Source organism: Buteo buteo, chromosome 6 (genome assembly GCF_964188355.1).
Source record: "Buteo buteo chromosome 6, bButBut1.hap1.1, whole genome shotgun sequence".
Taxonomy (NCBI): domain Eukaryota; kingdom Metazoa; phylum Chordata; class Aves; order Accipitriformes; family Accipitridae; genus Buteo; species Buteo buteo.
This window is the reverse complement of record NC_134176.1, coordinates 28,765,538-28,779,087: the sequence shown is the minus strand read 5'-3', so window position 1 is coordinate 28,779,087 and position 13,550 is coordinate 28,765,538. Positions and strand designations below refer to the sequence as shown.

At 36.2% G+C, this 13,550-nt stretch overlaps 1 protein-coding gene across 11 annotated transcripts in view; it reads right to left on the bottom strand.

Annotated features, from left to right (window-relative positions):
* RALGAPA1 (Ral GTPase activating protein catalytic subunit alpha 1) overlaps positions 1-13,550 on the bottom strand; it is a 135,187-nt gene that overhangs the window by 31,598 nt on the left and 90,039 nt on the right. For 10 of the 11 annotated variants that reach the window (XR_012650737.1, XR_012650738.1, XM_075030264.1 and 7 more), the window contains 4 exons: positions 13,249-13,320; positions 12,167-12,290; positions 10,390-10,545; positions 1,798-1,956 (listed from right to left, as the gene is read on the bottom strand). Coding sequence is in view for 9 of the 11 variants with exons in the window: in XM_075030264.1 (XP_074886365.1) it covers positions 1,798-1,956; positions 10,390-10,545; positions 12,167-12,290; positions 13,249-13,320 (511 nt within the window). In the remaining 2 variants the exon portion in view is untranslated. Of the gene's footprint in view, positions 1-1,797; positions 1,957-10,383; positions 10,546-12,166; positions 12,291-13,248; positions 13,321-13,550 lie in introns of those variants that run through there. The other variant, XM_075030266.1, reaches the window with a different exon arrangement.

Genomic DNA, 13,550 nt, shown 5'->3' with positions numbered 1-13,550 from the left:
TATTAGCAATCAACATTAACAATAGAGCACTCAAATATATCTTTTTTTTTTTCCCCCTCCTCATTGCTAGATAATCAGACCAGTTATTGTGCTCCATGACAGACTTTTTCTCTTGTAGAAATATACAGCCATATAACTGCTTGATATCCTTGGTAACTGATAACACAGCATTTGAAGAAAATTAAGCAACCATTTGAATACTATGTCTCATCAAAGCTTATTGCCAACATTTGCTGCCAAAATCCTAGGAACAGTCATGCATATGATGTTTATGAGGTTGAAAGGCTAGATGACAATATTGTAGGTGGTAGTAAGCAAAAGGAATAATTACTCAAATTTAAAAATAATATTTATCATGGCTTTAGATATAACATGTCCATAAGGATCAACTCAATGTGCAACTGTCATACAATTACTGGTGGACTGACCCTCACTTTCCATTTTCTTTTCTTCTTCTATCTGTTCTTCTTCCTTTCTATGATATCTGTACAAATGGATTGTAAGCACTTTACTGGAGGAATCTGTGGTGAAAGTTTGGCCTCTTTGAGCCTTAAGTGTAAAGCCTTATTTGTGAGATCAATAGAAAACCTTGATGTTTAGTATAGGTAGCAGCCCAAAGGTTTACAGAACAGATGGATCTTATGTTTTGGCATTACATTTTTCTCTAATCAATCATCATTTTGCAATTAAAAAGAAAAAGAAATTAAAGCATGTGAAGAACAAAGTTTGCGCATCAGGTCAGCAAAGGGAGCAGAGTGTACACTAAATTATTCTTCCTGCTAAGATGCAACCAATGCTGCAAAAGAATTTTAGGTCCCTGTATTATTTTTGCCATCAGTCATTTAATGTAGTTTTGAGAATACTGAAATCTGATGGAAGGCACTTCTTTTTTCACATACACGAACCTCTTGTTGGACTAACAACAATCCCTGCTCTCAGCAGTTTTATTTTTCCTTCTTAATCTCTGTACTTAAAGTAGTAAAAGAAAGAATATACTTATTAATTAAAAACATAAGTAACCCAGTAATAACAAGACCATGTACTGGGTATCATTTCACGCCTATCATCAGATAGAGGCAGTCATCGTATAGAGGGAATCAGATTTCTGTCATACCTCATTTATTAATATTAGTGCTTCTAGAAAAAAATTTAGTATTTAAAATATAGACATTCATGGCAAGTGACATCACATGCAGAAATTATGCAGTACATGACTCATGACTACTTTTACTTAGTCAGTGTTCGCTACCCTAAACCACTGTTTTAAGAACAGGGACAGCACACACATTTGAGGAACAGTCATTAGAGTCTGTGTTCATATGCCTAAGAGCTGAATGGTTTTGCTTTGCTGAATTAATCTCCAAATTCTTGTGTGGAGTCAAGGAGAAAGCGAAAACTAGCTTTGAGAAGAAGAAAGGGGAATATGACATGGATGAAGAAAGCTGGAGCAGGCTATTATTCAACTACCAGAGTCACATAACAAATTTGATAAAAAAAGTTTGCCAAGTTTACCTTAATATTTAAATGATTACACAGAATATTCTAGCTTTGTTCCCAGTTTATGATGTTAGCAGATATGCTTGACAGGGTCAGGCCTTTACAATTTCAAGTTACTGATTTTACTATGCATTGTACTCATTGAGCTCCTCCTCTTCCTCCTACCACCACTGCAACTGTCAATGTTAAAGACACATTGCCTTGTTGGATCAACCTATTATACCAAAACCTCAGATCCTAAACAAAACGCAGTTCATATTAAACATACCAAGGAAATGCAAAATTTAAAAAAAACCTTACCTCGGGCTTTTTCATGATCTGGATACTGAACATATGGTTTTTCATGGGATAGATAACTATAAGAACATCACCAAATTCTGTTGGAATTATTCCTCTTCTATAATCTCGAGTATGCTCTGACCAGACAATGTGTACTTCATCATTTCCTAAATGTCTCAGCTGGAAAAGCAGGGATAAAACCCCATCAGTTTAAATATATTCTATAGCCATACAGTTATACTAAATGCTCGTATTTCAAAAGGACAAACCCACTAAAAAGAAACGAAGAAAAATGAATAAAATAACCAAATTACACTATAGTTCTCTCACCATTTCAATGACAGTATTAGTTCACAGTATTGGTTTGTGCTATAAATTTTTATACATTGGTACCAACATCTATTTAAATTAACAGATATGTCAATATGTTTTCTACTGAAAGCTAAAATTTTATTGGTATTATCTCAAGAATGCAGAGTGATTCAATCTGATTTACTAAAATGCTTTCAAGATTACCATCACCAACAGGCAGCAAATTATTAAATTCTATACGAAATTTTAAAGTGTATGAATGAACATCTGTTTAAAAGCTACATATCTGAGCAGTCTTTAACCTCATCATTCTAGCCAAATTCTAAACTTGATACTACAAACAAAAAGCTATTAAAGTAGAATAGCTACTGCATTTTCCATAGCCCCCAGATTAACTAAACTAAATGCTCATTACCCATGAAACCTGTATAACTTCGTAAAAATAACACCCCACCACCCCAAAAAACTCTAAATGGCTCTTGATTTGGCTCATAATGGCCAGACAGGTTCCTCAAAAACCATGCTGTATCCTCAGTTGTAATCATACAACCAGATTAAGGAATATTTTGAACACTTTGGAATTATCTGCACTGCAGCTCCACAATGTTCCTTCTGCTAAACATTACCATCTGATAAATAAGTGTTAACATCATGGAGAGAGGCTTTACGTATAGTGATCAAATACATTCAGATTATTAAAAGTGAGTTTCTTTCCGGTAAGGGTGATTTCTGAAAATTCAAGCTGGAATCTCATTTTTTCCTCCTTGTGCATCACCAGTTACAGCTGACAATTGCCTTCACCCACAGTTTTCAGTTTGTTTGCACAGCTTTAGGTAGGTAGAATTTGTCAAACAATTGCCTTGATGTTATTCAAAGGACAGCACGGTGAACTGCTGTTAACAGGTAACATGCAGATACTAATCTGAGCACTTACAAGAAGTTATTGTATATAAAAAAGGCAACAATCTTCTGTACTCATTTTCAGAACATAACTGCACTTTAAATAAAAGCAAAACATATACACAGTCATCAGAGAAATTTCATTGCAAGTATTCACTTGTTTATATTACAAAACCTCCTGGAATGCTACCTTCATCTTATCTGAAGGCTTATACCTGTTGCCAGCAGCAGACTTTAAAAAGAAAAAAAAAAGGGGGGGGGGGGGGGAAGAAGCTGCCTCTGCTGTTCTCTGCTAGCTTTAAATTGCATCAGACTGAAAAACATTGGTTGCGTTTCTATAAGAAAAGGATTTTCTTCAGTGTTGGACTGGACAAAGGACAGATGGCACCAATACCCTACATCTTGTCTGATGCTCAACAAGTTGGTTGTTTTGCCTGGACTAGATCATACATACATCTAATCTACAATGACTGCAGTTCCTTTGAAGTGAGCTCTTCTTGCCTCTTTTGTAGAGGGCTCAATTATTTTGGACAACACTTAGGGATGCTCCTGTGCCAACTGTAAACCCAGCCCAACAAAAGAATTGGTTATAACAACATTCACTATGCTGAGTTTTATTTGACTAGATTAGAACAAAACCAGGCAGCAACCTGAATGATGTGCAACACGCAAACACCAGCTGCAGAAACCTTGGATGACGCTGAACAATGACGAACGTTGTAAAAGACAACTAACTGTGGAATTGTTCGGAGGGCCTGAACCTCTCCTACCTTCCTCGGTGAAGTGACAAACTATCTGCTGAAATATGACAATGACAGAAGGGTATGAGGGCCTGACGGGCCCGCACTTAGAAGCGAGTGAAGAGCTCAGGGAGGATGAGGCTGCCTAACCAAAGAGAAAACAAGAGGCAAATCAGTTTAGATATGAAATCTTGTGGAACGTGAAAAAACTACACGATCCTAGATTGAGGGAGAGACATCTGGTGCACTGACTGAACTGAACTCATTGAACTGACTGCCAAAAAGCAGAACTAGGACTGATACACCCTTCGCTGCACTGTGCTGTTCCTAATTCAGCAATATTGAACTATTTACTAGAAGAATTAGCCCTCCTTTATTTACCATCTTTGGACTCAAAGACGACAAACTCATACACTGTTAGAAAGAAGGGATGGTGACAGTGTACATGCCAAATAAACGGCTTTAAAATCCAAAGCAGAGAGAGTTTAGATAGTGCAGCTTCTTGAGGGCATCACTGCCTCTGAATTTCATTTATCAAAGGTTGCCCCTGTGCACCTGTTACTGATACCTGGAATAATCAGACAGGACATCAGCTCCTGCACTTCTGCGAAAGCTACCCAGACGGAGCATTACTACTGATGCACGTTTTCACATCAGATTGACATAGATTTTGGTGTGATAAAAGTGTATTGTGTGGTTATTTCAGGAGGAGGACTACTGACAAGGGACACATATTTTTGGATGCCAAGTGTACTGAAGCCATTAGTGACTTTTCTCTCCAATTTCAAAGTTTGCTTTATACCCCTCATAGAGGTGTAAGGATACATTCCAGGCTAAAAGCACTAACTTCATCAGAGGAAAAGGAAAATGAATCGGATTATTCCAAGGAGTTTCGAGTCCTGTCAGGTGTATTTCATCTCATGATTACTACCAAGAATGATTTGGCAAAGATCCAGTTTGAGTAAAGCGTAGAATGGCATCTCTGTGACATATAATGGATAGAGAGTCAAAATCAGTTGGTGCAGGTAGGTGGATGATGGTATGAGCTGTGAATGGTGGTTTATAACAAGCTGTAAGGTACTCAAGATCAAAAATATGATCAATGCTTTGTTTCCTTTATAGGAGGTGGAAGACTGACAAAAACAATAGACAAGTAAACAAGACTGGGTGTTGCTGATTTAATCTTTATGTTTGGAGAATAATTAAGTTCTGGATAAGTCATTCTGTTCCTTTTTCAAGAGTAGATCAGAAGAAGCTCTGACACTAACGTAGTGCTCCTTATTGCTTCTTTCAGATGGCCTCACCTTGGTCAGCAAGCAAAGCTTATGAGAAAGCTTGAATGCTGGTAACTTGACTCATCAACAACACTTGATTCATGGAAGAGATCCAATACCTGAAATTGCCTTGAAAAGCTTTCCAAGGTCTGCTACGTTTTGTATAGGTTGTATAGGTTTCTTTTTAGAAAGAAGAAATTCAGTTTTTCTTCTTCATTTTTCAGTTCCTTATTGAAGGAGCTTGAAATTGAGCAGTGCTCCATGACAAAGCTCTCCTGCAAGCACAGCAAACATTTGGAGAATACATCATTCACTGTAATTATTACACCACAGGAGAGCCAGAGCCCGACCTCTTTCAACTTTAATCTGGATTCTTTATGTCTTTGTATTGAATTGGAAGCATCCCAGAATTCAGTGTCCTGGACACAAGTGGGACTAAGATACTGAGCTACAACCACCTCCGCTCACTGAAACCTAAAGAACAGACAGCAACATGGTTTCCCAAGAAGAAGGTGCGGTCCCAATGTCATCGAACAGAATCAGATTTGGTGCACACAGAATGTGCAGGTGCCAAGACTGAAATCTGCGTCAATAGTTACTCAAAACTTACCACCACTTGGGTAAGCCACTACATCTTCACACTTATTTCCTGACCTTGTCCTCCTAAATTTACAACTTTGCATGTGCATACATCACAGCAAGCAAAACAAAGTGCAAATCCCTATTGCAGACGTAAGGCACAACAGTAATATAAATAATAAAAATCTCTAAAATAATGTTATACTTCACATAACCAGTAATACACTGTAGCTGAAACACCTGGAACTATAGGTTACACACCAATATCCTAAAACACTAAATACTGCCTAAATGCAGATCAAACTGCTCTAGAGAGTTTATTATCTAAGTATAAGGCAAGACACAAAATGGAGATGGACAAATGCAAAGGAACTGTAAAAAGGCATTAAAGATTAGAAAAATGTCTTTTATAGCAGCATTCTCCAAGAATGAAAGTGTCAAGGCCAGTGAAAGGAAGGTTCAGCAATCAAAACAACAGTTTAGGATATAGTTGAGAAATTTTAACTGTGTGTATGGAAAGGCTATGTTGCAAGAAGCGTTACGCAGAAAAAAGAACAGAGTCTTAAGCACAGACTGAATGTAAGAATCCAGAAAGTGGACCAAATTAAAGATGATTTCAGGCTATGGGCACAAGTGACAGGCACAATGGTCATGTTATCCGTGGTGATCCAGAAAGGTGGCAATGAGAAAGAGATTAAGAGCTCTGTTTTAGCCATTTTAAACCTGAGCTGTCGGGAAGACAGCCCTGAGGAGATGTCAGACACAAACAGATTTTTTTAGGCTTCCTTTGAAACTCTACTCCATTAAAACAAATATATAAAAATGACCGACTGTTAGGTTACCTGAAATTTCAAATTTAACTCAAAATACTTTAAAATATTCTTACTCTATAGCCATCATCATGTGTCAGCTCTCCTAATACATTTATGTTAACCGAATACAAAAGAAACGTGAAATAAATATAACCAGGAGGGATGATCAAATCTAATTTTGATACATTAGTGTCATATGCTGTACATGTTACAATAGCAGCCAGACTTAATACTAAGCTGCAGGCTATACTGAAATTTCCAAATGGCAGATTGTTCTAAGTGATACCAAGTATAATTGAAGTAATAAACGATAGTAAAAGCAAAGCACACTGTCAGGAAGAATTTAAGTATTTACTTTTTAAAATTAAATGAGTTAGGTTTGGAAAGGCAAGACAAGTGAAATAATGCAGGGCTCAATTTACAGAAAATTCCTTTTATTTATCTGTTGCATTAACCCTTGAACTCTTGCCAAAATTACTATAATTTCTAATACCCACTTACCTAAAGGAGGGAGAAAAAAGGCTATTATATTTTCTTATGATACAACAGCTAGCCCAAACTTCTTTCTTCTTCAAAAACGAAAGCGTTCATTATAAAATGAACAGAAGGAGCAGAAACATCTGAAGTAATGGCATAATGCAGCTACTTTTGCCCATTAAACGTAGGCAGCACTGCTGTCTACAGCATATGTACCCTCTAGTTTAATTTTTCACAAAACTTTGTTTCAAGAACTATGGTGTGTTTGTTTAGTTGGTTTTATTTTAAGCAACGTGTATTTAATTGTAACTCCAAAAAAATATTGTGCTGATAATTTACATTTATAAACCTTTGAGTTCCCAATACATGTCGATACTACATAAAAAAACTAGCTATAAATACTGGGAGCTATCTTTTACGTGGTTGCGACGATGTCACACATAATCTAGAATCATGTAATACACCCAAAGCCCAAAATGAATTAGTATTCCAATCTTTAACAACATTACTAGTTTTTATTTACACATCTTGCGTATAATATTCTCACCTACAATGCCTTCAGTCCTTTATCAGGCTAAGGAAGGAGGAGCTAGATAGGTGATAAACTGTAGGGGCACACACATAAGCTTTCTCACTCTCTGAACTGAGAGTCTTCACCAGTTTCATTTAATCCCGATATTGCCTTTGCAAATTTGTTCTTGTAAGGGTAGTGTAAATAGTTTTTACTCTAACCTTTAATTTTAAGAAAAACAAAATGGATTGCATTATGAGCATTAAATGCTTAATTTACTATTTGCAAATTAAATACCTATTTTATATATGCATTTCAACGTTAAGTTTCTTTACACATTCAGAAGATTTTCACCTGTTCTCCCTGAATTCATGTCTTTTCTTGCTGTTGTTCATGTCTTCAGAAACAAATGCTTCAGAGGTATCCAAGGCACTTAAAAGTTTTATTTACTACTCTGTAAGACTGATGGAAAATAAGTTTAAAATTGGCTTAGCCTCTGAAACAGCAGAATCTTGATTTTGCAGTGGCTCGACTGGCAGGAAGAAGTTTTGTTTTAATTTAATTTGATTTCCATTTATAAGATGAACCTATCATGCACCTCTAGGCACATTTACAATATAAAAACCAGCAGCAGTTCTAAGCCAACTACTGCAAGTTTGCTTGTTTTTCTCCCATTGAATGAAACAGACAAAGAAAGCACATGAAAGACCTGTAGAGAAGCTCAAAACTCAAGTTTCTCTGGAGGTCATGAACAGTACATGCACTCAGAACAATTACAACTCTTAGCACACACACGGCTCTTAAATGATTTTGAGGTCCCCTATAGTGTGTACGAGCTGGACAGCATCTCATAAAACGCATTCCTTTTGCTGATGTATTCAGTCTAAGCAGCAGGAGTAGTTGCAGAACTAGCAAAAGAATTAAGCCTGCTTTCCTACTTATGTCTCCTGATACCACTTGCTGGTTTCTCCCAAGATGAAAACTTCAGTTGATGCTTTTCTCAAGTTTGGGATGACTTTCATAGCATCTTTCTCTGGTGCTCGTTCCTTGATGTCTAATGCTTCTTCCCATGCAGTCATTACCTGCTGAGTAGGAGCACGGAGAGTCTCTCTCACTCTGTCTCCTTTCTTAGCCTATCTTCATTAAATATACATGAAATTAACACCTTTGAAATATCTCTCTATTAAATTTGATTGAAACGGGCCAAAAAGGTGTTAGGGAAGGGAGGAGAGACAAAAAGGCAGGCTCACAAGCCTCCATTCATGGGGAAACTGGGCTCAAAAAGAAGAACAAAAACCACACACTGAGGAAGAACAGGAAAATAAGTCGCACAAAAATAAAGTAGCTTGATTAAACAGCCCATCAGTAGCTGAACTACAAACATAATCCTAATCTTTCGATACACCTACATATCCATACAGACCTCAAATATTCCAAATTACTGACGAGTGAGATTGTGGGCAAAGGAGGAGAGAAACAGGCTTGCGGCAAGCTGGAGTTGTTAAAAAGTCCAGCTGACACTATTTTCACAAGCTAAATCACAGGAGGCCTGGACCAGCACTGAACCTTGCCTGGCAGGAACAGCTATATGTAGATTCAGGGTGGTCCTGGAAACAGACGTGAGATCTTGCCTATGTGTTCTGCTGAAGTCCATGGCATTTACAAATTATTAATTATTAATTAATTTTTACTGTGACCCATCTTCCCCCTTGTCAACACTCTTTAATGCTCTAATTCAAACAGATTATAAACAAACAATGTAAGGATAATTATAAGCTGTGTTTTATAAAACCAAGTTTCTGTGTAAAAAATACAAAAGCCAATCAACTTGGAAAAAAAAATATACACACTAGATATTCTAGTGTTCTACACTAGAACAACAGCAACAATCTTCTTTTAAAATTAGTTATTTTTGCTATTAAACCACTAACAACCTAAGTATTACCCTGGCTCTACTTCAGGAAATAAAGAACGGAAAGGATCCAGCACCATAGGCATACAAGAAAAAACATTTCTTAATTTAAAAAGAAAAGAAAAGAAAACAGCAAACAAACCAACCTAAGATGCAACAGTGAGAAGTCAGAACTCATAGTCAGTCTATAATAATAACAATAATATTTTTTTCTTCAAGTTGAACACAAAGAACAAAAAAGTCATTAATAATTGAAGCTTGCCAGAGGCATGGCTATTTCTCTCTTTACTAACTGTCTACTGTCTAATTTAATTACAAGTATTAAACTCCATGCTGAGGTCAACCAGCTTCAGTTCCTCCAATATTACACTTCAACCAGTGCTCATTAACGTGTCTACTGAATGGATTAACACATCTGAAGATGTATGTACGCAGGACAGGGGACAGTCTAATGATAGCCAATTGTTCATTTATAATAGGACACATGTTCAAGACTGTAACTTATTATCGTTAATGTGGAATTTATTAAATTCTAAAGAAAAAAATACCAATGCAGCAAACCATTTTTTTCTTAATGTGGCTATGAGAGATCATATCACCGTTGAGCATCTGTGCCTGCCCCAAGACAAAACACCTTATATACAATAAACATTGTTAAATTCTTTATATTTTTAACTTTTTAAAAGGTAAAATTATGTTAATAGCCAGCACATGACTCTGAAGAGAATAAAAAGTCATCTTAGAAAGTACTCACCACATATTTATTAATTGACATTTAAAGTCTCAAAGTACTACAACATCATTCAGATTTAATGCTTTTTCTTCTACACAAACCATTATCTCCCTGCATTTTTCACCAGTACACATGTGATCCTGCCAACAGCTGCAGTGATGGCAAAAATCACCAGTATGGCAAAATTAGAAATTGGTAGAGAATAATTCATATGGCTTAACCTACTTCAGTAAAATACCAACCATTAGCAGGTAAAGGTGTTATGATATTTGATGTTTTTTAGAAAAAGTTACTGGATTTTCTTTGACTCTAATTTCTCTGGGTTTATTACCAAAATAAAATCTGTTATTCAGAAACACCTACCTTTTTTGTTAAAGAGTCATCTGAATCAGAAGGCATTCTTGTTGAGACATGAAACATTACTTCTACTGTCGAGGTAGCAAAATATGGAGTGGTCAATCCAGTGCTTTTGTTTTTTTGCAGTCCTCCCATAAAGCCACAATGATTTGTGAGATTTACCTAGAAATAAAGCCCAGAAAGCGTTATGAGAAAAAAAAATTATCAGATGATAAATACATTCTTTACATTTTAAAATGCACTTTCAATTGAATTTTTAAAAGTGAAGATCCTTTTCACAACAGTACAGTTATGCCTTTCTAAAAGAGCTCAGACTGGCTGACTAGACTGGAAATCAAGTGCAGTGGCATTCCATATTCCATGGTCACCACAGATGCTGCTGGGAAGATGAGATTAGAGAAAAGGAAAGTTTGTGTGAATGAATATATACTGCATTATTCCCTGATCAGTTGACTGTAGTCACTTACATGCGCTTTTTGAATTTTTTAAAATTCTGTGATGCTATATCAGCCTTGACCTGAGCTCTGAAGAAACCCTGTATGGGAGCCAGACACTTTTAAATTGTCTTGTTACCTTCCATATATTTTCTTGAGAAATTTTCATTCTGTGAATATGAAAAAAATCACAGGAAACTAAATGATAATTTGTAAGTAAGTTTGTAAGTCTTAGTTCTATGGGAAATAGTTTGGCACTGAAATAAATAAGCATGCTTAATGTGCTATTTCAGTTTTACCATAGTGCCTAAAGAAAGTTATCTCTCAAACGTGAATATATTTAATCTCTGCCCACATGGGGTATTTTTCCTGTTTTGTTAAAGGATCCAGAATTTAATGTTAAGAGGTTAAAATATTAGATGTCTCATCATGGAATATTAATCCAAATTATCAACTCTTTAATCTAGCTAATAAAGGCTAAGAGAATTAACCCACTAAAGAAGGATATTTGAAAACACTGTGATTTTTTTTTTCTCCTGAAGAATCAGGAATGTGGTAAACAAGCATCTATGTTTGTGACAGCAGACTTCTAGCAGTTTTCCTCTGTTCCTGTGGAAAAGTCAGAGCCATTATCAAATAAGATGGACACTCATGTGGACATTCCTGATGAATGCAAGTTGCAAGAGGAACAGAAAACCTGCAGTTTCTTATGCAGCCACATCCAGCAGCAGGAACAATTCCTGTACTTCTGTGTGACAGTGCTGAGTTACAACTTTACAATGGAATTTAATCTTGTGTGGTCAGAAAGAAAGGATGCAAAAAAGGAAATCCTCAAAGTATCCAACTAGTGACTAAAGAGCTGCAGGCCCATCTAGATAATGGGGTGCATCATGGTATTTCTGACTGCTGGAAGAGACATGGAGTGGAGTGTGTGAACATATACACGCCTGCAGGGGAAGGCAGGAAGAAGGGAGCATGAGAGAAGCTGCTCATTTGTACTTTTTGGATTCCCAAGATTGAGCAAAGCTCAGACTTCAATGGACTTAACACTTTACAGGCTTACAAGGAAATCAAGATGTGTCCTAATCAGTTCATGAAAGCGAAGTAAAGGACTGTTCATTAAAGAATCATGTCTGCCTGCACAAACTTTCTTAAATTGAAAGAGTGTAAAATTAAATAGCTAGTATTGCTAATGAAATTAAACCAGAATTCTTGTCTGCATCCTACTTGCAAACCGGTGTATTTTAGTACCTGTGAGTAATGCTAAAGAGCCAAAGACTTATAATATTTAGAGGGATCTGTAATTTTCTGTGTAAACAAACTTAGGATAGAAATGTTTTAATAAATACCTCCCAGCCAAGACCAGCTACAAAATCCTCATAGGCTTGACTTCCTCCAGTATTTGTAAGAATGGAGTGTTTATCCTCTTGTCCCTCAGCAACATAAAACACTGCAATCTTGTGTGTCTCTCGGCTGTAAAACAGAGGATGGTCACTGCATGACAGTGCCTTTACTAATATGAAATCAAAATATGCAAACAGTACACACAGAACATGGCTTTTAAAACATTGAAAAAGACAGTGAAAGTAAAGTACAACTATAAGGCTTCCCTTTGAATACCTTCTCTATTTTCATATTCCCGTCCTGTCTTTTCTAGTCTGGTCTTCTCTAGAGCCTAAAGCTTTGCTATACATGAACAGTATTTACCCCTTTCATCACTTCTGAGATTTAGGATGGTGCTGGCAGTACCAATTGCTAATAGAATAGGTGGCCTTCTGAAAAGAGCAAAGCCTGTAACACAAGCATTATCGACACTGCACTGCCCATTAACAACAGTGCCTTGTGAATGCTGTGGCAAATGCAGCTTATGCAACTGATTGAAGAATCTTTAGGTACTATAGGAATGTCTTCTGTTCACAGATTGCTGTTAAATAGACACTGAAGCAGCTGAAAGCGGTTTCTCACACTTCTAAAGCCTCCGCTGGATTTTATTTCAACTTCTACAAAAACAATTCAAAGTTCTTAATTCTGTGCTGCAACTCCAACTAGAATTTCATCTCTTCAACTAACACTACTGGAAAACATATAAACAATTAGCTGAAGCTAAAATGTGATTTATCAAATATCTTTATCAAAACTTTGATATATCAAAGTTTTAAAACTATTTCATGTTATACATACAAATGTTCGCAATTTTAAGTTATTTTGGAGTTTCTTGCGTCTCATGGTATTCTACTTGTAGTTTAACTCTACAAATAACACCAATGTAACTTCAGTATAACACCAATAACTACAATACAGTGCAAAATGTATGAATAATTTACAAAACACTTTAAAAAAATAGTTCAATTCTCATATCTATTGAAATTAGAGCGATTTAAGTACAAGCACACTTAAAAGAAATAAGTAGGCAGCCATTAAAAGAATTTACCATTGTCTTGAGTCCAAATTTCGGAGTTCTCGAAGTAACTTCTCATTTTTCTTCAGGAGATGAAAGCTCCTTCTAAATAGAGAAATTTGTAACTCTCTTATCACCTGTTCACTGATAGATACAGAATGGTACAAGAACATTTCCAGGTCCATTCAAGAACAGTCAACAAATGCTTCTGCCTTTTCAATAGTTCTTTCGTATATAAAATATTAAGATATCTTTTAAAAAATATACAAGCAACTTTTTTACTGCAGGAAATCTTCTATATCCATTATGGCCCTGAGAACAACCTTTAATTCTTT